This window comes from Ictalurus furcatus, chromosome 2 (genome assembly GCF_023375685.1).
Source record: "Ictalurus furcatus strain D&B chromosome 2, Billie_1.0, whole genome shotgun sequence".
NCBI lineage: Eukaryota > Metazoa > Chordata > Actinopteri > Siluriformes > Ictaluridae > Ictalurus > Ictalurus furcatus.
The window spans coordinates 6,409,762-6,434,729 of NC_071256.1; the positions used below are offsets into that span (position 1 = coordinate 6,409,762).

A 24,968-nucleotide genomic window follows, 5' to 3' on the forward strand; every position below is an offset into this window, starting at 1 on the left:
CCTTGATGTGTGCTATATAAATTTAGTTTTTTAATTTGATAGTGTTTACTGATGGTTATCTGTAGCATCATACGTATAGTTTAGGCAGAAGCAGTGTAATCAGGAAGCCCCCCCCCGCTTTTTTTTTCGGTTTGGTCATCTCTTTGTTGGATCTAGTTTTCTTTTGTTATCCATGGGATACGATTTTTGTCATTGTGAAACCACATCTTCAGTATAAGGACGAACCATCTAGGCAATTTGCTTGTTCTGTACATTCATTTTATGTTATAGAACAATAATTGAAGTTAAACACGTTCAACAAATGCTCCATTTTCTCTACCATGCTTTGTGAGATCATGTAACTTCAAGCTCTTCTGTAGCCTTTGTTAGATTTGCCTTTGGTCCTATTGTCAAGATGACATACCGCCACCTTTTGTGTTCAGCCAACACAATCCCTGGTCACGTGAGCATCTCATCCAGCACAAAGTCTGCAGTCATGTGACCATCCCGGCCTACACAAAGTGTGTGGTCATGTGACCAGCTTACCACGACAGTGAGTCCCCAGTGATCTGCTGTAACAATCCGTGATTGTGTGGCATGGAAGAGGAGTGGGCCCAACATGGCATAACTTACAGGGTTCTTTCTCCTTGTGTCCGTCTTCTTCTTAAGCCTTATTACGGACTGTAGTCGTCCCCAGGCCACAAATCCTTACATTCTGCAGTAGTGTGCTAATGCAGATGAAATAAAGTAAATAAACCTAACTATGTCTTAATTGATGCATCTTCTTTAGTGGCCAATGTTTAAAGCAGATGTCTGAATTCTGATGTAACATCCATAGAGGATCAACCAGATCAAAAAGTCATTGCTAATTTCCACTCAGTACTGTAGTAATTAAATCCCATATAACACAACAACTACTAGTCTGGGTGGTTGAAGGCTAATGTACCAGCCACAAAATCTTTTCAAATCTGCTGTCCATCACCAGACAGCTGAATGTTCCTTGAAGCAAGCGCTAGTCTCAACCTCAGATGCTTCATCCATGGGCCACAGAGCATTTGATATCGTTTGTACACTTTTCTGGTCACAAGCTTCGGGATGTATTTGAACGTCATAATCTGATTGGCTGTCTGTACTTCTGCGTATGCTCACTTTCTGGGGGGAAATGTGCTTTAGGCACAGGATCTAGTCCCTGGATTGGAAAAGTCACTGTATCTAATCTTTTAAAGATTTTAAATTGAAACCAGTCAGTGGTGAGTAATAGAGGAGGCTAGAGGACGCTTAGGACGTTTGCAAAGTAACTCAGATGACCTCTATCTGTAAAGGAAGGTGGCTCTTGCTCACATTTAGTTATGATAAGTACCAGACTATCTATCGACAGGTAGAGCTTGGCTTGTAAGATCAGCTAGGGATGGATGCGTCATCTTCAGAAGTCTCCCAAGGTGATAAGATGAACACTTTACCATTATTCAAGGGCAGCTGAGACACTAACAGCAAGAATGTTGGCATCTGATGGTCAGATGTTTCTAAAAACATCAAATGTAAAGATTAGCATAAAATGGTAAGGGATCACTATTCATCGTTAAAGTAACTTTCATGCCACTATATTGGGCAACAGAGTCTTTCAAATCTTTAGAATTTTTCTATGCCTTTTGATATTTCTTTGATACATTTTTGGCTTTGTGACACCGACATCAACATTTGTGTTTTGAAAATACGTTCTCACAACCTCCTTTCCAGCCCTGTAGCAGTTCTGCAGTGAAATATATGTTTACCTTGGGCTTTAATGAAAGACCTACAGGTGTGAGCCTTCATTTGGACTAATGTATGCATTACCTTGAAGGTTTGAAGCTATAAAGGTTTTCCATCATATCTGTTGCACTTAAAATCCCTCCTTTTGGCTGTATTCAATTCACTATACAGCATGTTTGACCTTTATTATGGTACCTATATGATGATGTGGCCCTGTTGAGTGATTAATGTAACCCTGCCCTGCTTACAAGTAGCTCAAAGCTGCTGATTTGTTTACCATGTTTGTACCAATGTAACTCAGGCTCTTTGAAGCATTTCTATTTGCATTTATTCATTTGGAGGCACATACAGTGGGGGGAAATAAGTATTGGATGCGTCAACATTTTTATCAATGAATATATTTCCTATGAGGCTACTCACATGAAATTTTCACCAGACATCAGTATTAACTCAAGAAATTAACTCTGTATTAACTCATTCCACTTTATTACACATAACTTCATTTATGGACTTTAATGTCGTGAGTTCCTATATATGTTCGGATTTCTTGAGTTAATACTGATGTCTGGTGAAAATTTCGTGTGAATAACCTCATTGGAAATATATTTACTGAGAAAAATGTTGACGCGTTCAATACTTATTTCCCCCACTGTATCAACTAAACTAATTTGCAGGGAGCGAGGGAGAATCAAATCCAAATACTGAGCTGAATCATTGATGGTTAAGAACATACGGTGACATTGTGGTATTTATTCATTTATGTATGGGTTTTCTCAACACAGAAAATGTTTTTTGTTCCACCAGTTTGGGCTTGCCAATTCCCACCCACTAGCTAACTATCCCCTATCACGTGATGACCAATTGAGGAGGGTGAAGTCTAAAATTTACTTCCTCTGAGACACGTGAAGCCAACCACCTACATCTATTTAACCTTCTGTACATGTTGTTAAACATTCAGACAGGGCACCTTAACGCTCTCGGACGTAAGCACTATCTATCCTCTTCCACATACATGAACTCACAAATGCCTACGACTGTTTAATGCCGCTAAAGTGTGATTGACTGGGCAGACAGTATTACATCCCTCCTACACAGTGAGCACGGCCAACTTTTGCTCTCTTGACACGGACGGCTGTAACGTTGTTGGAATTTGAACTCTCAATCTCCTGACATGGCCGAACACCTTTCTTTTGCTCCACTTGCCAGCCCCGGAAAAAGGTTTAACGGAGTGAATTTTTTTTCTACAAAAATAATTCGTACCCATTCAGTTAATAATTTGAGATGCCTATCCCTAAGACTATAACAGCACTGAGCCCCGTTCTCTAATGTTTATCAAGGTTGGATACATGCAGGTTGTTGTTGATGGTGGTGATAGTGATGGCAGTTGATTTTTAAACTTTCCCCCCCTCCCCTACTATCCTCCTTCTAGAGGAACATTGTGTTCATGTGTACAATTCCTGGCAAATTTCTAACTCTTTCAGATATGTGAAACTTTAGTAGTAGTGGTAGCCCCATGGTTAACATGTTGAACTCCTAATTGAAAGGTCATGAGTTCAAATCCCAGCAATGATGTAATCTGCCACTGCTGGGCCCTTGAGTGAGGCCCTTAACCCTCAACTGCTCAGTTGTATAAATTAGATAAATGTAAGTCGCTCTGGATAAGGGCGTCTGCCAAATGCCATAAATGTAATGTAATGTAATGTAATATTTGGGGACTGACAACAAATGAAATGCGTTTTTACCCCCCCTAAAAAAAAAACAAACAAAAAAAAAACTTTGAATTTATTTCAAATATTTCCAATGGGTGTGAATAGTTTTAGCATGAATGTGTGGGGGTTTTTTTTGTTTGTTTGTTTGGTTTATTTTTTTTTAGAGAAGATTTTTTTTTTTTTAAATCAGCTCTTAAAATATGACTTTTTTAAAAAAATATTTATTTAGATAAATATTTTGTCCTGTTGTTTGAGTGGTAGATTTGAATTACTGTGTATAATTCGAATTTTATAACATTTCAATGTACTGATTAACATTAATCATTGTTGATCAACAATGCTAATAATTCTGAAGTGAATAATCAATGTTTAATTGTTTATTATTAGCATTGGATTATATGGAATGTCTGCCATACAGTCCCTGTGAACTAGCTGTTACTATAGAAACGGTAATATATTAGAGCGAGTGTTTTAATAATCCTCATCTATATATATAGATTTTACTATATAAATTACTGTCAGATCCCTGGTGTTATAGATTATTCAACACCTTCTGACCAATCAGATTTGACATTTCAGCAGCGGGTTTTTTTGAGAATAATGTAGCATTAGCCGTTAGCGATAACAGTAAGACAGCATCCTGAATGCAAGCTCAGAGTTGACTGAAGGTCATTCAGCTTTTAAACAGGAATGAATGCTTTAAGCTGTATCCTGGTCAAAGGTGTGGTCTGAATGGGGAATATTTTTTATGTTTACACATGGCTGTAATATTGGTGAGTCACGTGGAGCAGTTACAGTAGCCCTCATGGGTATGTTTCGGACAACAGTGACTTTAAAATGATATTTGTGTTTTCAACATCCCTGTGCTCTGAGCTGTATTCAGGTCAATGGTTGTCGTTAGGACCGGTCCGAACGAGTCTGAGGTTTTTCGAATGTCTCCTTTCCACGATAAGACCGCCAAGTCGAGGGATTTCCTCAGTTCTTGGCTGTTCTTGTGTCACATGTTTGTTTTCATGTACTCTGTCAATGCAGGCTAAGCAAACAGCTAGCAGGCACACCCTGTATGGAAGGGCATTTCCTCTAGAGAGCATTTCCCATCCCATGCAGAGAAGAACCTAATGCCAGAGCAGCAAACAACAATGATCTAGATGACGTATGTGTACGTTAAAGATAAATAATTCAAACATTAATAAAACCACTGCAGACAACATTTTGTACTAGCATGTAACAGACACCTGTAATAGCATTTTATAATTAAATTTCACCTTGAATTATAATCATTAGTCATTTCATTTTTGCTCCAATGTGGTAATGTCTCATGCGCAAAACATATTTTTCCATGAGTCATCAGTTATAGGTTATGTGAAACACAACATCCATTCAGCGCTGTTACTTGAACACATTTACCCCTTGAAATATGAAGTGTTTGGAACGTTACTCAAGTCACATGTTCAACAGGATGTTCGTCATTGCAACTGAACAGGTTCTCTCATTCCTTTTTTTTTTTCTTCTTCTTTAATTTCAATAATATTGTACAACCCTGTTACCCACATGATTGAAAATAGATTTCAAGAATACTATTACATATAAAAACAATATTTTAAGTAAAGCATTAGTATGTCTTTAATGTCCTCATGCCACTGGGATAGATGCTAGTTAACAACATTTATTAATTCTATGCTAAAATTCTTACTTTCAACCCTGTTACTCATTTTAAGAGCAGAGAAGAAACCTTGTAACACATTTTAAATGGTTAAATGCATCATTTATTAGCTTCAGTTTCGAAACAAAAAGTTTAATAAATAAAATGTTACAGGGGCTAAACAGCATCCCAATTGTGGAATCAAATCACCACATGGTATTTTTTACATTTTTAGGTGTATACATTTCACATGAGGCAAAAAAGATCTCACTCTTTGAGATTATCAGTCTTTAAAACCCAATAATGAACCTACGGATACATTTTACAGTAGGTTATTCCTTCTATAGCCAGTGCTTATTATTAGTGTTTATTTGAAAAGTATGAGCCGGGTCTGTGAGACGTTTCCCTTGTGTTTACATGAGTTTAAAATGATTTTTTTTTAAAAATTCATTTAATTGAATGAAGTTATCTTCCTCCATTCATGCTGTGATGACTCCACTTATTCTCTAATTGCTCTCCTAAGACTTGCATTGTTTGCTAAATGGATGTAGAAGTATGTTTTTAAAGCTGTGTTTAAGACATTTTTAATGATCTGTAATTAAGCTTTCGTTTGTTCTCCGCTCCCCTTCAAGTTAAAATCACACCAATGTGTGCTCTTGTGTTTGGCCCACAAGAGCAATGTTTGGCCCACTAAATGTTTGCTGCAATGCTGCTACATATGTTATATAAGTTGTGCTAAAGAAATGACAGCCTTTTCTTACATTCCACTTAACAGTTGTTTACATAAATAAATATTAACAGGCTAAAAGGAACGCTGGATATGTATGTACACATATATATTGTGTACATACACACACACACACACACACACACATATATATATATACACACACACAGATAATTATATGGTTGATGCTAGAAGCGGCACTGTAATGGAGGCAACAACAAATGTGAGCTGGACGTTTTTACTTTCTTGCAGGCAAGCGGTGAAAGATGAAACTCGCGGAATGAAGAAAAACCACGTTCATTAACATGGTTAACATGAAAATATGGCGCTGCATGATACGTTTACAAGGTCAATTCATCAGAACTATCGTGCTGGTTTTAGGCTACTGGTTTGTTTGTATTTTTGGAAATAGAGCCAGCTATATTCGGGCAGGCACAAACACAAATAATAACTGCGTAAGTGTGATTAAACAAACAGGAACTGGAGTGATGTAGCTGAGGTTGAGGAACTGTCAGACTGACAGTGCTGGCATTTCTACAGCTGATTTTTATTTTATTTTTTCAAGTGTTTCCATAGTCATAGCGGGTTCATTTTAAAACAACAACAAAAGAAGCATTCTGATTTAGGCCACACCCACATCAGGGCTAAATGCATATGCAGATATAGATACAGATCTGAAGATTTGGTGCACTAAACAGTTACAGATACAGATAGAGACATTGCTTTGCACCCTGATTGTCTGAAAATGCTGGTACTGCTCAAAAAGTGTCAGTCTCTTGATTGATGTTGCAGAGATTTATTTGAGGTAAAATGTATGTTGTGCTCATCTGACAGACCTCTACTGTTACTGACTCATACCGTTCACGCTCTGTGAACTGCCTTATTGATTGGGGACGTTGGATAGTACAGCTCAGGGTATCAGATGGCAATTTCCATCGTGTTCAACATCAACATAAATGACTCAAGCCTTCCACATGCCTTGTCCTATTGGCTGGTTCTAGGCCATGTCAGAGTATGTGGTAATGAGAATTATGGTAAATTTTTTTAATGGATGACATAGTGGAATTTTTACACGTGGAAAAACCGGTGTCCTCGAGACCGCAACTTTTTTATGCTGGCAAAATGGAATTGAAAGACCGGTCTGGGCAATTTGTGTAGTGTGTGTGGGTGGATGGGGTTGGATTGCTTTGGTTTCTTTATGTCTGTGTCTGTGCCTGTGTATACATGTGTACATTGTCCTCTTTCAGTTCTGGCGTTTGACCTGTACAGTGTAAATATCTGAGTTAAAGAAGAACAGCAAGGGAAAGAACATGGGGATGAACATGAACCTTATGCTATTGTTAAGTTTGCCCCAAAACCCAGACTAATAGACCAGCTCTCTCCAAGCCTGTACTCATCATAGCTTTCATTTTCTTTAAATAACCACCATTAGCCTTGTTAAACTCTTCAGTGTTCTTTAAACTCTAAATGACTTGTGACTAGCCGGATGAAGCTCACCAAAACACTGCTAGTCACATGATTGGTCCAATTTTAATTACACTTAAAAAAACAAAACGAAACAAAACAAAAAAAAAACAGTAAAATAGACGTAGGAAGTAATTATATAAAGGACAGACTTTTAAGGAAACGGTGTCCATGTGTGCGTGTATAAAGGCGTCCAATTCAAAGAGCTAGCACGCTAGTTACCGCTCTGAGGATGTGTTCCACTAGATGGAAAATAATTGTGTTATGAGCCAGAAATTATAAGGTTGTAGAGATTGAATTTATTTAAACGTATACATGTATACTTGTTTTATTTCCAGCATGAGCTTTTCTACTTCATTCTGTTGTTGTTGTTTTTTTGCTAGGCAGGTGCTGAAGTATGTTTTTTTTTATTTTTTAAATTAGTTTGCATTGTAAAGGTAAGATCTCATTGTTGCTGCTTTGATGAATGCATGAGTGGCTAATGTTCAAATAGTGCTACTTCCTCCTCTATTTAAATGTTTCTGAGCAGTCTGAACTTGTAAACCTGTTGCGCAAAATGCGTGGGAACTCGAAGCAAATTTATTGAATTTCAGTAATAGATGACTTCCTAAGAAATGCTACAATTCCACCTTTTCTCCAAACCTTTACCTGTCAAGTTGGTTTGTATTAATTCTTATGAACGTTCAGTCACAAGATCATGTTCAGTCTTGCACAGTCTGGCATGTGCCGAGTTCCTCTTCCTCATGACCAACTTTTCTTTTCTTCATACGGTTGATTGCAAATATTTCGGCACCCCTGGTCAAATACATATTTTGTTGATTTTTAAAAGAAGTAAAAACAACTTCGGTAGCAAATTACATTCTTCTGCAAATATTAATGCACAGTTACTTTCTGTTTGATGAACATTCAATTGGATTAAAAAAAAAAAAATATATATATATATATATATATATATATATATATATATATATATATATATAATATATAAAAATAGTAATTCAAAGATTGCAAAAGTTAAGACACCTTTCTAAGTCAGTACTTAGTAATGCCCCCTTTGCCAGATATCATAACTTACAAATTCTATTTGTAACCAGTCTGTCTTTCCTTGTTGAATGAATTTTCGCCCACTCTCCTTTGTAGAACATTTTTAGTTCTGAGATATAACTGGGTTGGCTTGCGTGCACATGTTTTATGATCTACCTATTAATTTTTTATGATGTTCAATCAGGGGACTTTGAGGGCAGTTTCAAAAGCTTCCGCTTGAATTTCTTGAAGTAGTTCATGGTGGATTTTTAGGTTTTCTTTTTTGATCGCTGTCCTGTTGTAAAAGCCAATCTCTTTTCAACTTCAGTACCTTGACTGCCACTGCCACATTTGCTTCCAGAATTTCCTGATATTTACTAGAATCCATTCTTCCATCTACCTGTGTAATGTTTCCTGTGCTAATGGCTAGCACACAACCCCACAGCATAATAGATTCGCCCTCATCCTTCACAGTTTGGAAGGTGTATTGTTCATCAAATGCTTCACCTTTATTTTGATTGTAGCTAAATATATCCATTTGTTCTTCATCAGTCTGCAGTACTTGTTTCTGAAATGCCTCTAGCATATCTAGATGTTTGTTTTCCATACATCAGGCATTTAATTTTGTGACGCGGTCGCAGATAAGGTTTCCTGCTGATGACTCTTCCATGCAGATCATGTTTGTGCAAGCAGTGCTTCACAGTAGAACGGTGCACCACCACTTGTGTATCAGGTAAACCTTCCTGCAAGTCCTTTCTGTCATATTCTTAATGACATTTGGGACAGTGGAAATTGTAAGCCAGAGGTGCTTTAATATATTTAGAGGAGGCCATGGTTGTTGAGTGTCAGCTTTTTTCAGTTTGCCCAGATTAACTAGTTCGTGTAATGCAGATGCCTCAGTGAACCACTTTAAATGCTATAATTTATACAATGCTTTTCAGCTTTAATAGTGACATGAATGCCTTAAAATCGTATGTACTTTCTGAACTACATAGCATTTGTGGTCATACAATTTTTTTTTTTGTTTTGTTCAAATTAAGAGTCGTGTGCTATTTTAATTAACAGTATTTTATCAGCTTGCTTCAGTCACACTCAAGACTTAAAGTGACCTCAAGACAATAGGTAAAACTGCATCGTAATCATTTCACCATAAACATTTCATTTTGTTGAACTGTATGGGGAAATTTATGCTCGAGATACAATTATATTTAGGGGAATATCCAGTTTATGTGCTAACGTATTGTGATCAGCTGTACTTCTGAAGCTTATTGAAGAACACCTGGTGTATATTTTAATGCTTATTAGAAATCCTTCCAGTTATTGCAACGATAATAACTTTATCTGTGTTTGAGTTTCATAAGGACTGAAATGCAGTATTTACACAATTCCAATGCAGTCAGCCACAATAATCTATCCAGGCCAATTTGATAAGCAGCCTTGTGACTCATCACCCTAGTGTTGGAAAGATGAGGGCTTAGTGCCACTTCGTGTCCTGAATTCTTCTTCCGGGATCAAAGACTATCAAAGTCTGGCAGATGTTCTGATGTCATGTATGCTGGAAAAGATTTCCTGCTTCTTGTGCTTCATTAGAGTTCAAACATTTGCATCGATCTGGTATCCATTTGCCTTTATGATACGTTACTACTTCATTTTAAATACTTGTTGTTCATACATTGGCTGGGATGAACCAGAGAGCACTTCATTTAAATAGCAACACAAAAGCAGCTTGTCGTTGAGTGGATTGCTTCAGACCAGATTTGTGTATGTAAATAATTTACTTGGTCACAACCCTGCTATTGATCTGCTCATTTCCTGGATGTTTATGTTGGCAAAGTCAAATAAATGACCTGTCTTACACCTTGCTAGATAGCTGCCAAATAGAAATATTGATAAGCCTGGCTGACAGAACTTATCCCAGTCTCTGGTTGATAAAGTGGCACTTGTATGACATGTATATGGTAAACAATAGGTCTACAATCAAGGTCTACCGGTTTGCTAGCAACAACAAAGCTTGCCTCTTAAATTATACTTGTATTTAATGTCTGCAAATATAAAAAGGAAAGGAAATCACATGTAAACAATGCGATACGCGATATTGTCACAGTTTCACAATATTGTATCATATCATTATTTCAGACCTGGGTCATATGAATGGAATTATTTATTTATTTATTTATTTTTTTGAAGGGTATCTATTCAAGATTGTGGCAACAGGGCAGAGTTTTAAAGTTAAAAAAAAAAAAAGCCCTTGTGGCTAAGCACATTTCAGTGTGTATCCTGAGTCAGCTGGTGTGCGTCGCCTGATTGGTGGTGTGTGTGTGTTAAAGCCGTTTTGAAGAAGACTCGACTGGTTTTCTGTTGCTCCGGGGAGAGAATGTGCTGATTGTCACACATGGCGAGTGATTTGGGCAAGCCTGAGTCGAATAATTAGTAGTTTGACACTGAGAGTCTGATTCAGGCTGGAAACTGGGACCTGGCCAGGGCTGAGACCTTTTGTCTCTTTGTGTACGGCGAACAGTAAGGGACAAATTTTTCAGTTTGTAGCCCTAACCAAATGGAATTATTGGTTATACCACAACACTGTCTACGATTACATGCACATCAAATTCCGTTTAAGGTCTATATTCGGGTTGCAGCCATATTCCGAATACGATGTTTATATGTGTACAGGCATCGGAATATTCATGTATATACGGTTGTTGTAATTATTCCTGAGTTGCCATTTCTAAATACCTAGCCTACAGCTAAGCATCTGTTAGCACCCACAATTCCTTGCAGACTGACCATGCACATATACCTCCTTTCAGTGGATTTTCTGAACAAGTTGTTTACGTGCAACAAATTTCTGATTAAAACGGTCACATTCCAGGGGTGAGGATCAGAATATTGTTTTAATCTGAATCGGGAAATTCAGATTAAAACTTGAGACATGGAAATTGAAGCATGGAAACTGCGGCATTTACATGTCTCAATACTAATTAGAAATATTGGCAAATTCCGATGAATATTAGAATATTGATGTGCATGTAAACGTGGTCACTGTCGAGTTCTCTGATCTGGTTGGTCAGAAGGTGTTGATTGTTATTTGTATAACAGCTACTCGGACAATAATGCCAGCTACATGGCAAATCGCAGGTTTATATTAATGAGCTCGTTCTAATACATTACCACTTCTATAGTAACAACTTGCACTTTAAGGGTAGACCATCCACATAAATGGATTACGTCTGTTTGTGTGAAGAGATGTTTAGGTAGTAATTTAAGAAGGAGTCTCCAGTGTTGGCGCTTTGTACTGTGACAGTCAGAGTTACAGACATGTCAGACCGACCTGTTGTTGATTATCTTCCTATAACAACACGTCCCAAAAAAGCTTTATTTAATCGAAGTTATTTTAGCTAATATGGAGAGTATTTGGAAATATAGACACATGCACAGCTTTTTTTTTTTTTTTTTTTTTTTTAGAAGCCAGCCATGTATGGATTGAAGTTTTTAGTTAAGGCAAGAAATTAAACTGGTTTTGATGAGTTTTGTGCCGTTTTGTCAGTTATTTGGATTGGACCCAATAGCAGGTTGAAGTTTATTGGTTGACGTGCAAGAACATTTAAACAGAAGCTTAAATGGTTTCATTATGTGGAAAGAAAATGCATTAGAAATGACCGAATAGAACTTTCAGTACTATTTGCCACTGTATACCACTTACTATGTCACTTTTTGCTAGTTAAATTCCACTGTTCCTGAAAGGAAACTACAGGAATCCAGATCTTCATGGCTTTTTGGTTTCTCTATATGTTTTACAGTTTTGTTTAAATTTAGTTTTTATGTTTGCCTGAATTTTTACTTTAAAATGATTTTTCATGCCATACATGATTTATATGGCTTATATAACACAATGAACAGCAGTATTGGTGGCTAAAGTTAATTTATTGGCAAGTGCTAGACTTCAGTTTTTACTGACTGGTGAATAAATTCCTTGTTTATTTGGTTTCACTGTGTATTTTTATCATATACTCTAGAATATTTTGGGCCTCATTACAATCGTGCTAAGAATTAAAGTCAAATTTGCTACAAAATAAAGAAAGCTACTATATAAGAACAATAAATGTTTCCTTATTTCACTAATTGAGATCACATTCATGTTTTACTCAAGGGTAATTAAGTTTTAAGTCAGAATTCATTAATTCATGTTACATAAAAAAAGAAAAGAAAATGATGTCAGACTTTAAATCGGTAATTATATGCTATATCTAATTGTATTTATATATCTAGTTTTGTTCCCAAGTTGGCTAAATAATTGTGATTTATTATTTTGTAAAGCCCCCATCATAAAAGTAAAATGGAATAATTCGGTGCATACTGTATGTCATTATCAGCAAAGGCAATCCCATAATTCTGTTCACATTTGCTGAACTCTAAGCGATGTCTGCTCAATGAGATTACGTGATGATACTGTAAACTGAGGTGTGTATCATATTTACCGTGATGTAAAAATGTAATAAGAGTACGTCTGGTTGCAGTGCGGTGAGATGGAGGATGGGAAGCCGGTGTGGGCGCCTCACCCTACTGACGGGTTCCAGCTAGGCACCATTGTGGACATTGGTGCTAACAGTCTGACCATTGAACCCCTCAAGGACAAGGGCAAGGTGAGACTCAACTTTGACCTTTCAGCTGTCCGAAATGCAGGAAACGCCCATTGCAGACTATCTTTTTATGTTTTAGCCAACAGCAACCTTCTAAGATCAATGTTAAGCTCAAAATTATACTGCAACAGGGAAGTATGGAATAAAACTGTGTGTGTGTGTGTGTGTGTGTGTGTGTGTGTGTGTGTGTGTGCGTGCTGTTATAGGATAATAATCTCTGATTGGTGTGATATGACCTGTCTTGTAGTGCAATTACTGTTACCACCCCGAAGTTGATTTTCCAATGACACCAAAGTGTTTTATTCCTCTTAGACCACACTGACTTTCCAAAAATCACAATTTTACATTTATTAATGAACAACACGTTCTACTTTGTCAAATTACAGTCCATTTAACATCGTGGAACATCTATGAAACTATGGGAAGAAAAAAAAAAGCAAGGTCCTCTATCCTGTAGTCTGTCCTGTGACGGAGAACCTTCTGACCGTTACAAAACACTGACACTGGAGACTCCTTCCATACACATTACACAAGTCTTTTTACAGAAAGCTTAACAATGTCCAACTATAGTTTAGTATATTATAGTACAGTAACAACACATTTGTCTTGGATACAGGTGTGGCAGCACTACTCCAAAAGTGGTGGGGGCAAAATTTGATGCTTTTAATGATATTGAATAAAATTTGAGCTATTAATGATATTTAAATTAGATATCATGTGCCGCAACACATACTGCAAGTAGAACATGTACATCTATAGAACATATACATCATATTCTTTTGAATTCATTTTATTACACAGTAAAGAACCCACAACGTCTCAGCGTTTGCTTCCTTGTACGATACTAGGGTTAACTCCGTTACATTCCACTTGTAACAATTATAGAACATATGAAATGACATTATTCAAAATACATAAAGAGACTGCATGTTTAAAATGCATTAAAACCCATGACCAACAATATTAAATGAATGTGCTTCCATATACAATACTCTGGTGTTTGTCACTGAAGTAACTGTCTATTTCTCTAAACGTTTTACCAGGAAGCTTTACTTACTTAATTTGAAGAATGTCATTTGAGGAATGTTCCTGTAATCGATACAGAATACAAAATATGTGCATAGGTCACTTAAAATATTAAAAACTTTAGCTGTGCTGATTCAATATACGTTTAGTAAGTGCCAGTAAGCGCCAAAGCGTTTATCACACACAGGAGATCCTCTTTAGAAGAAATGTCTCACGCCCCCCACCTTAACAGGACTTATTTATATTGGTTTTTCAACCGAGTCAGACACGTGTGTCATTGCCTGAAGCGCTGTGTCACCGCTCCAGTAGTTTGAAAAGTGACGGGTCAAATGCCTCACCCACGTTGCTCCCTCGGTCCTGCTTGCGTCCATGTGTAAGTTGTTACTATAGAAACAGTAAAATACGGTATTAAAATAAGCCTGTGATTTGCCTTGTAGCCTGGCAGCTGCAAGTTATGTAAAATTCATCAACGCGTTTTGAGCATTCAGATTTGAGACTTGAACCGCGCTGTGGTATTAAATGAACTAACAGATATATCTTGCTTTTAGGTCAATGCTAGATCTGGATGTGGCTCCAAAGTGCAGTAGTGCCTCTTCACAGAGCTGCATTGAAATGCTTAAAGGCATCAGAGTGGCACGCAGCTGCTTGTTGATAGAATGAGTGATTTGTGCATGTGGGCGAGAAAGAAACATTACATCTGCCCCGTGTGACGTTAGACGGATGTGCCTGGAGTGGCTGGCTCTGATAATTGGCACAATGTGAGGAGTGTTTACCAGCATAGAGTGTGTGCCAGGAGAGAGAGAGAGAGAGCGCGAGAGAGAATCAGTGCGGGAGGAAACTGGGAAAGTGGAGGGTTGTGACAACAAGGGAGACTTGATCCTGGGGGTTTCATCACCTGCACATTTATCCATTTGCCCTTAATGTCTTCAGTAACTTTTAAGTGAAGATCATTGTGGGAACTTGGGCCCCACTGTTACTGGGGAAACACAGTTTATTGCCTGCTGAACGGATTTATGAGATGTCACAAAAGCAGTCTGGTTCTGGCTTCTCTCCTTATTAATTCCGATTGAAGTAAGGAATACACATTCCATTTTTAGTGTATGACCCCAAAAGCTCAGAAGCAGCAGGTATAATTAGAGCACTTTCACACCTATTCGTCTGTTTGCCGAGTCCGAATCAGAACCAAATCGATTCTTTTGGTTCGTGTTCCAACCACTTAACCAAACATATAGAACACTCTGATGTGCGGCTGTGGTTCAGGTGGTAGAGCGGGTTGTCCACTAATCGTAGGGTTGTTGGTTCGTTTCCTGGCCCACGTGACTCCACATGCCGAAGTGTCCTTGGGCAAGACACTGAAACCCAAGTTGCTCCCGATGGCACGTTAGCGCTTTGCATGGCAGCTCTGCTACCATTGGTGTGTGAGTGTGTGTGAGTGTGTGTGAGTGTGTGTGAGTGTGTGTGAGTGTGTGTGAGTGTGTGTGAGTGTGTGTGAGTGTGTGTGTGAATGGGTGAATGAGAAACAGTGTAAAGCACTATATAATTGCAGACCATAACACTCAGTGGAAATGGTCTAAGCTCCAGAAGACTGGAAGTATGAGAAGTCTCTTCGGTTGCTTTCATATATCGTTTGAAACTCTGGTGCTTTTTGACACATTTACCTATTACATCATTTTTATTGTTACTAATATTTGTGCTCCTTTTTACAAAACCCTACTGCTATAGACTAGTTCATTCCCCCACTTCCTGGACAACCCGCACAGTTGAACCAGGAATGATCTTTGATCCTGAGGAGCCATTTGAGTTCCTGCTTCAGCGTAGGCACCTTTTTTTTCTCTTTTTTTTTTTCTATGGACCATGAACTACTGCGATGGAGCTTCTGAATCATACTGAATGTTGCTGATTGATCAGGAGCAAGCTTCACAGAATCACTGACCTACTTATGTAGCACAGTAAAAACACATTTATCTAACAGCCTATTATTAAAGTGGCGGCGCAGCACAACCAGCAATCTGTGATTCGACCATGTGAATGGCCACACGCTGAAATGTCACATCTGTCGAGCAGTTTGCATCATTTCTACTATTTGACACGGTCACAGTGAGTGGTGTGCGGCAGTGAACCAGAAACCCGTCAGAGTTCTCATTCATCCATTTGTTCCTCAGAAGCTTTGGTGGAAATGTGCTTATTGTTTCCTATTCTTCTGTCAGCACTGGAAAAATACGTACATAAATGTGTCCATGCACCAACATTATCTAAACATTATAAACGTATAAACATGCCAATATAATATGCATAATTTTTTTTTTTATAAAATTGCAAGAGCTGTCTGTAGGATTGCTTTATTATTATTATTACAACAAACATAAAAGCATTATTTAAGGCTTGAGAAGTAAAAAAAAAAAAAAAAAAAAGGAAACGTACTTCAGTTACATTTTGTTCATAAGAATTTCTAGGGGGTGCCAATAATTGTGACATTATTAGTTTGGTTAAAAAAATATGGATGTATATATTTAGGGGTCAAACACTGCAGGTGTGTATAAACCAAGTACCAAAGATGTCTCCTCTTCTTCTTCTTCTTCTTCATCTTCTATTTCTTCTTCTTCTTCTTCTTCTTCTTCTTCTTCTTGTTCTGCTTGTTCTTCTTGTTCTTGTTCTGCTTGTTCTTCTTGTTCTTGTTCTGCTTGTTCTTGTGCTTCTTGTTCTTCTTGTTTTTATTCTTGTTCTTGTTCTGCTTGTTCTTATTCTTTGGTCTGCTTGTTCTTATTCTTGTTCTTGTTCTGCTTGTTGTTGTTGTTGTTGTTGTTCTTCTTCTTCTTCTTCTTGTTCTGCTATTTCTTCTTGTTCTACTTCTATTTCTACTAGAACTGGCTGGTAAAAAAATGAGAGATTTAGCACACTAAGGAACATTCTGACCAAATTTGGGACAAGTGCTGCCAATGCTCTTGTGCCACCATCGGGTCAAATTTGGAACTAATTTGGAAGTAAGTTTATGGTCATACGGTTTAAAAGTTGTGTCCTGAATGTAAAAGCTGGATTCCCTGGGTCGTGACAGGTTCACTGCACACTATGATGTCAATTTACGCCTAATTAGATTTTTCCACCATCTTGGATTTAGTCACAAAATGTTTTTCACTGCCCCTCCTACACATTTTGTCCAATCATCACCAAATTTGGCATCCATAAGCCTTTCATTGCACTGTTTATTTCGATGCATAGATTTGCAGTCATTTGGGATTTTATAAAATGTTGTGGAGTCAAAAATCCACTGTGTCTGTTTTCATTGCAACTGGAACATCATCAAACTTTTCCGTCGAACGTGTCCAAACATGCCTGATGTATTCGAATCAGTGCATTCGCCCTTCCGGGAAAATAGAAACAGGAAATGATGTAATAATGTTGCACCAGGGTGTCCGGTAACAATGTCCTTCAAATAGACCAGGGACATTGTCCTGCTCTCACTGAGAAATAAATTTACAGTAGCCTCTTGTTTGACTCACTCAATTAGTCCTAACTTGGGCGACAGCTTAAAGCATTGTGAGGATATAATGACATGAGCATCATCAATCAAGCAAGTTGCAGCAGAAGACACGCTGTGCATTGTTCTCATTATCCAATTTTTTTTTTTGTCTCTCTCACTTGTACTGTCTGTGTATTTGTGCTGTGCAATGGCCTTTCTTTCAAATGAATGCTTTGACTGTGTAGGATGAATAATACATGTAACTTGGTTCCTGTGTGTGTGTGATAACCTCAGAAGACCTCAATCAGGTCCCGTTACACAACATTGCCTCCAAATAGCCAAATTATAAAATAAAAATATGATCAAATAAATGTTCTTGCCTTTGCATTTGACCTGTATATCATCGTGCACTCGCAGTCTAAGTACCTTGGCATCCTATGCAGCGTAAAGTGTGCTCGTTTATTACGGGACACGTGAAATATAAGAAAACATTCCATTCATGATTCTACATTGTTCGTATCCGCGCATGTTTTATATGTTATAGGAGAATCAAAGCAGAGTTACTGATGCAACACTGAAGTTTTTTTTTCCCCCCAATAACAGCACGTCTCTTCTGATATCGCAGCAGTTTGCCAGCACTAGCTATTTTTTATTTATTAATGAAAGAATAACACGTCATACTTATTAAAATCTATTTATAGCTACATTTAATGTTGTGAAATGTCCGAGAATCAATTTAGTTCCTGCTGTAACTGGTGTTTTCTCTCACGTGAAGTTAATCAGACAAAAAAAAAAAAAAAAATCATTAAGCCTTTCCTGTGTCAGAGGAAAGGTTACAGCTTTACCTCTGACTCTTACAAAGCTCTGACCCTGGAGACTCCTTCCTAAAATAAGCGAAATAAACATTTCCTCAGAGAAAACCTCACCATATCAACGATTATGTACGTATTTTAAATTTGGTTTATGTGGGTCGTCTGCCACACTAGTCCTCGTGTAAGCTGTTACTATAGAAACTATACTGTATTAGAATGCGTGCGTTAATATAAACCTGTGGTTTGCTTTGTAGTTGTCCAAGCTGCAGTTATACCGTCCCCTCCGAAACTACTGGAACGGCAAGGCCAATTCATTTGTTTTTGATGTGAGATCAAAAGATAGATATGAGACGAGAGTTTAGGATTTCAGCTTTTATTTCCTAGTATTTACATCTAGAGGTGTTAAACAACATGAAACGTAGAACCTTTTGTATCAGACCACCTGATTTTTATTTGAGCAAAAAAAATAAAATTAAAAAATTGTATTGGCTATGCCCAAAGTTTGTTCAATGCCTCTGGTGATAGATGTTCCCTCTTTTCTCAACTTCCAAAATGGCTTGCTTCTCGCCCATAGACAACTGTCTGATTTCTAACAACAAATTCAGTCTTCACAGGTGAAACTGAAGGCTAAAACCAAGAGTAGATGTTCAGAGCTATTTAAACCCATATGTCTTCTGTCTACAACAAAAACAAGCTGAATGAACCGGCCTTGCCGTTCCAATAGTTTCGGACGGGACTTCTGAGATTCCGACCAATTAGAATTGAGAATGTAACAGTGATGTAGAATAAGTTTGCTTAATGTTAGAATGTGTTAACACGGCTCTGTTTCCTGTGTTTCAGACGTTTACCGCTTCGGTCAGCCAGGTGTTTCCAGCTGAGGACGACATCAACAAACATGTCGAGGACAACTGTAAGTGTGTAAACGCTATAACTGTAAAAATCCACTTTGGCGTCGCATTTTTATTCGATTTTGTGGTAAAGACTGACGTTTCAACTGAAATCGCCACTCCTTCACAATCCACTCGTTTTATTTTTCTAAATCTGAGGATGTTTAGGGCTGATATTTTAATATGTGCGTTTAACACTGGACTCCTGCATTCAAAGTCAGTTGAAAGTCTAATTGGGGGGAAGAAAAAAAAAAACTGAAAAGACCGAGATCGTGATTGCTGCAATTAGGCACATGCAACATATACGAGACGTTATTTGTTGTCCTGTTGACACTAGGACCGTTTAACAAGTGTGTTTACCTTTAATGTGTGTGCATTCCTGCCTCGTGCCCAACGTTCCCGAGATCCACCTCGACCCTGATTACAATAAAGCGGTCACTGAAGACGTATGAATGAATCATTTTCATTCTGTACCTTTTTGTAAAGTACTGAGAAAACCGTGATATGCTAAGACCCCTAAAGCTTCTGTTATTTTCCTTTTAATTTGTAGCATTTTAAGCTGTTATATGATGTGATTCTGAGGCTAATAATCACATGGTCTACTTAAAATCAATGAAGGCGTTCGTGTTACAGCGTACAGCACTGACTGAGTTTTAGCACCAAAAGGCCGTGAACCACGCGTCAGGCTACAGTTAATACAAGCTAGGATTTCATTATTTGACAAAAGATGGCAAAAAAATAAGCATGCATTTTCATCTGTTCACACGTATGTCCGATGTTCTTTTTCTTCTTTCTGTTTTATAACGCAGGTTCGTTGATGTATTTGAATGAGGCTACACTTTTGAACAACGTCCGTGTGCGCTACAGTAAAGATAAAATTTATGTGAGTATTAAACACCATTGAAAACACACGGTGTTCACTTTCTCAATGTTTAGGTTGTATTCACGATTCGTGTCAAAGAAATATCTTGTATCTAATGAAACACAACAATATCCTTTATTTCAAAGTGTTTCACTGCATTTTTTTCAGTGCAGTCTGCTTTTTATCCTATTAATTGTCACCTCTTTTTGCCCATCCCCCCCCCCCCCCCCAAATGTTTTTAATTTGATGACAGATTTTGTTTGTGTCGCTTTTACATTTTGCCTGAAACTGTTTGGTCTAAAGGGGTTGTTTTGTTGTGACTGGCTATAAAACTATATTCTTTAGGCAGGTTCAGAAAAACTTGCTTTGATCTCCTACACATCCATTTGTCCTGATCTCTCAGTATCAGTAGCCAATAGTTCAACCAGTTAGCTCAATCGGTGTACGCTGAATTGTATTGTATTGTAGTGGTTGCGCACACACACACTCGGCCACATTCAGAGTTAAGGCGCGAGTGTGTGGCTGTAGACTTGAGCACTATTTGGACAGTTTAGTCTGCTGAAAACAAAAGCAAGTGTGATTCTGACTTTGCTTTTTCTCCCGTGATATTGGCTCAAATGAGGAGCATGAAGTCCTCATAATATTGTCCCTGTAATATTTTATGATTAGTCCTAAATACTCTTTAAACCCTCTAAAATGCCAATTGTGGCCAATATTAAATATATACAGTCAGGTCCATAAATATTACATTTATTAATTATTTATTAAAGTTATTGTAATGATATTTTTGCCGTCTACCACAGTAAATTGGAGTTGAAATTAAATAATGAATATGAGCTGAAAGTGACTTTTGAGCTTTAATTTGAGGGTATTACTTACACCACTTTTTCATCTGTGGTCCCCCTTTTTAAGAGACTAAAAGTAATTTGACGACTAACATAATCATTCAATTTAATTCCATTTTTAATATTTGGTTGAAAATGCTTTGGCGTCAAAGACTGCCTGAAGTCTGGAACCCATAGACATCACCAGGTGCTAGTTTCTTCCTTGGTGATGCTGTGTGTTCTTGGGGTGTTTTGGCCTTAGTTTTGCCTTCAGTAAGTAAAATGCAGCTCAGTTGGATTCAGGTCAGGTGATTGACTTGGCCATTGCAGAACATTCCAGCTCTTTACCTTAAAAAGTCTTGGGTTGCTTTCAAAGTATGCTTTGGGTCTTTGTGTATTTGCACTGTGAATAACCGTCCAATGAGTTTTGAAGCATTTGGCTGAATCTAAACAGATAATATAGCCCTATACACTTCAGAATTCATCCAGCTGCTTTTGTCAGCAGTCACATCATCAATAAATACAAGGGAACCAGTTCCACTGGCAGCTGTATGCTCCGATGCCATAAGATGATGTGGTATGCTTTGGATCATGAGCGGTTCCTTCCCTTCTCCATACTCTCTTGTTCCCATCATTCTGTACAAGTTGATCTTTGTCTCATCTGTCCATAGGGTACTGTTCCAGAACTGTATTTCTTTTCTGTACCTTTTTTTTATTTTTTTTAGGCTTACCAATGGTTTGCATCTTTAGGTAAACCTTCTGTATTTACTCTGGTGTAAATTGATTGTCTCTTGATTGTCTCTGTCTCTTGGTTGTTGACTTTGACACCTACTTCCTGGAGTGTGTTCTTGGTCTAGCCAACTGTTATGAAGGGGTTTTCCTTCACTAGGGAAATAATTCTTCTGTCATTCACTGCTTCTGGGCGTTTTGGTTTTCCAGAGCTCATTAGCGCATTCCTTCTTTTTAAGAATGTACCAGATACTTGTTTTGGCCACACCTGTTTATTATTTTTTTTTTTACGTCTCTCTGATGGGTTTGTTTTGACTTTTCAGCCACATGATGACTTGCTTCACTGGCAGCGACAGCTCTTTGAACAGATTCCAAATAAAAATGCCACACTTGATATCAACTCCTATACTTTAAGATAGTACCTTGTAAGGGAATAACACACACCTGGGCATTAAACAGCTGAGCAACCAATTGTCCAATTACTTGTGGTCGGTTCACCCGATTTGGATGTAAATACCCTCAAATTAAAGCTGAAAGTTTGTGCTTTGGGCTCAAATATGAATATCGAATACAGTATTTAATTTCCACTCTTTCGAATAAAATTTATATCCTTCTAATTTTACCAATTAAAGTGGTTGTGTTTAAAGTCTGCGGTCTAGATGTAATTTGTTAAAAGACATTTTGTTACCTTTTGTTACACCTACAAAAAAAATGTAAAAAACAACCAACCAACCAACAAAAAATAAAACCAGAATCCCATCTTTCATGTGCCATCCAGTGGCAAAAATGAGTCATTGCAATGCACTTGCACTTCCATTTACACCAAATCAGATGTAGCAGGCACTTTGTAGAGTGTTCTTCAGTGATATAAACTATACCAGTTGCAGGCCGGGAGAGGAAACTGACGTGTCATACGTACATGAATACACGAATGCTGTATGATGTATAAAATCTTAACAAAGCTGTCTACGCAACAAGAGCGTGAAGACATTCTAACGCATTTCGTTATTATTCATTATACTATAATAAATGCTGTGTGGTTTCACGTTCGCTTTGAAATAGAACAGTAATTATGTCATTAATATCAGCTGCAGTTTCATTGAGCCTTTTATGAAAGTAAGAGTAAGTAAAAAGTACTGTATGTTACCGGACTGCACCCTGTGATTTGCGTTAAAACTGCAGATGTGAGAGGAAGCCGTGTTCATTCATTTCAGATTTAATGCACGGTATTTACAGTTGTAAGCAAATGTTTGGGCACCCCAGCTAAATGACACATTTTTATTGATTTTTGAAGTGAAAAGAAAAAAAAAAGTTGCATTGAATTTCTTGTCTTCCTCTCTCTGTCATAGACGTATGTAGCCAACATTCTGATAGCGGTGAATCCCTACTATGACATCCCAAAGCTCTATTCGCCCGATACCATCAAGCAGTACCAGGGCCGCTCTCTGGGCACGCTCCCACCGCACGTGTATGCCATCGGTGAGTGCAGCTGAAAGCACCAAACACAAGGCTGTATGGACCTTTCCATACAGTATGATGCCATGTAGTAAGAAAATTCTGGTATAGAATAGAGTATTTATTTTTAAAAGAACAACCAGCTGAAAATAATGGAATAGTATAATTAGATGCATTACGTAGTATTTCCACGGCGCTTACTACTTACTACATAGTATTACATATTAAGCATTTTAGGGAAAAAAACACAATGACCGATAATATACTCCTACGTATCATCATTTCTCCTCGGTGAATCAAGATATTCCAAACGAGACATTTTAGATATGGATTTTATTCTATCAGCATTCTTAATCGTGTACATTTTTCTCTGTAATGTGAGGAATAAAGCAAGACTGGGCATGCTCTTTTAGGAAAACAATCAATGAAAAGATAATATGATGCAGACTGACATGAAGTGGCACCCCGGAGTTAATTATTTTCCTATAACAGCATGTCGTGAAGTGTTACTTACCTTCTAGCAGAGAGAAATCATCACAGACTCTCATCAGACTCTTTCTTTCTCAGTCGTTAACTCACCAGCATTGAGAAACTAATCTGTCCTGAGGACTTTCCCATGTCTGAAAACATACCGACCGTTACAAAGTGCTGACACTGGAGACTCCTTCTCAAAGTCTTCAATAAACGTCCTCTTACAGAAAGCGCCACCACATCAACAGTTCTGTGTTATTCTTTGTTAAACGTTAAGCGTTAATTAGGTTTATGTTATTAGCCAGGACTATTTTCCGAGCTGCTGTTGTAGAAAATGTATGAACAACTTCTGACCAATCAGAGTGGAGGATTGTTGTACAACACGATCTCGGTTATCACTTGGAGAAATTCACAGTGGACATGCGGATAACGTTGCATGTTTTTAAAGTTGGGAGTTCGTTCATTTGCTCGCCATTTGTATGATGGTTGATGTGGTGATTTGTAATTCGTAAATGATTATAATAAAAGATGTTGGTTTCAGTGTAAGTAGAAACTGTGTGCATTTTGGAAGACCTGGAACTCTGTGTGTCTCTGCCAGCTGATAAAGCATACCGTGACATGAAGGTGCTGAAGATGAGTCAGTCGATCGTCGTCTCTGGTGAATCAGGTGCCGGAAAGACCGAAAACACAAAGTTTGTCCTTCGGTAAGGAGATAAGAACACTTCTATCATAATCACTGATAAAATCCCAACTCGCAGTTATTCTTCCTGTATTTTTTTATGTAAGCAGCGAGACGACAGGATGACACATTTTCGTTATGTTTTTTTTTTCTCCCCATTATATTAATGCTTTGTTGAGAACATGACTAGGTTATACTACAGTAACAAATCTGATGCTCGTTGTTCCTCTTCGTTTCTGTCATTTAGGTATTTAACAACATCGTATGGGACGGGTCAAGACATCGATGAGAGGATAGTTGAAGGTAGGGGTGTAACAGTATATCGGCATGTTTTGTTTACCATGTTAAGAAAACGGGTGTAATAATCGGATGATTTGGATCTATGTATCGAAAAGAATCGATCAGTTATTATCAATTATAATTGATTATGAACCGATTATTATTGAAATCGGACCGACACGTGGTACATAAAAAAATTATATTTTTAAACCGGTGTGTAAATAGGCTAGCAAGCCGGTTTACCCTTAATTCTGATACTTAAGTCCTTTTCTACATCATCATCAATATCAATTAGAGGCTACTAAATCAAATTGTCGTATCTTATTGTAGCAGATTCAGTATCATTAAATAGTTTGTGTTATTACAGTGGTAGGTTACTGTGTCACAAAAATGTTCTGTACCTTCTGTATTTTATCCGTGTAGACCTTGTAAAGAGTAAACATACTAGAACTTTCTCTATTTAGATCATTTTATTGCACAGTAAATAGATTTTATATATGTGTGTGTGTGTGTGTGTGTGTGTGTGTGTGTGTGTGTGTGTTTGGGGTGGACTGTTG

At 37.7% G+C, this 24,968-nt stretch overlaps 1 protein-coding gene across 4 annotated transcripts in view; it reads left to right on the forward strand.

Annotated features, from left to right (window-relative positions):
• Nucleotides 1-24,968, forward strand: part of myo6a (myosin VIa) — a 122,706-nt gene that overhangs the window by 11,256 nt on the left and 86,482 nt on the right. For all 4 annotated transcript variants that reach the window (XM_053645571.1, XM_053645579.1, XM_053645588.1 and 1 more), the window contains exons 2-7: nucleotides 12,808-12,933; nucleotides 19,066-19,135; nucleotides 19,922-19,995; nucleotides 22,877-23,006; nucleotides 24,052-24,157; nucleotides 24,380-24,435. In XM_053645571.1, coding sequence (XP_053501546.1) covers nucleotides 12,817-12,933; nucleotides 19,066-19,135; nucleotides 19,922-19,995; nucleotides 22,877-23,006; nucleotides 24,052-24,157; nucleotides 24,380-24,435 — 553 coding nt within the window. In that variant the 5' untranslated portion in view covers nucleotides 12,808-12,816. The remainder of the gene's footprint in view (nucleotides 1-12,807; nucleotides 12,934-19,065; nucleotides 19,136-19,921; nucleotides 19,996-22,876; nucleotides 23,007-24,051; nucleotides 24,158-24,379; nucleotides 24,436-24,968) is intronic.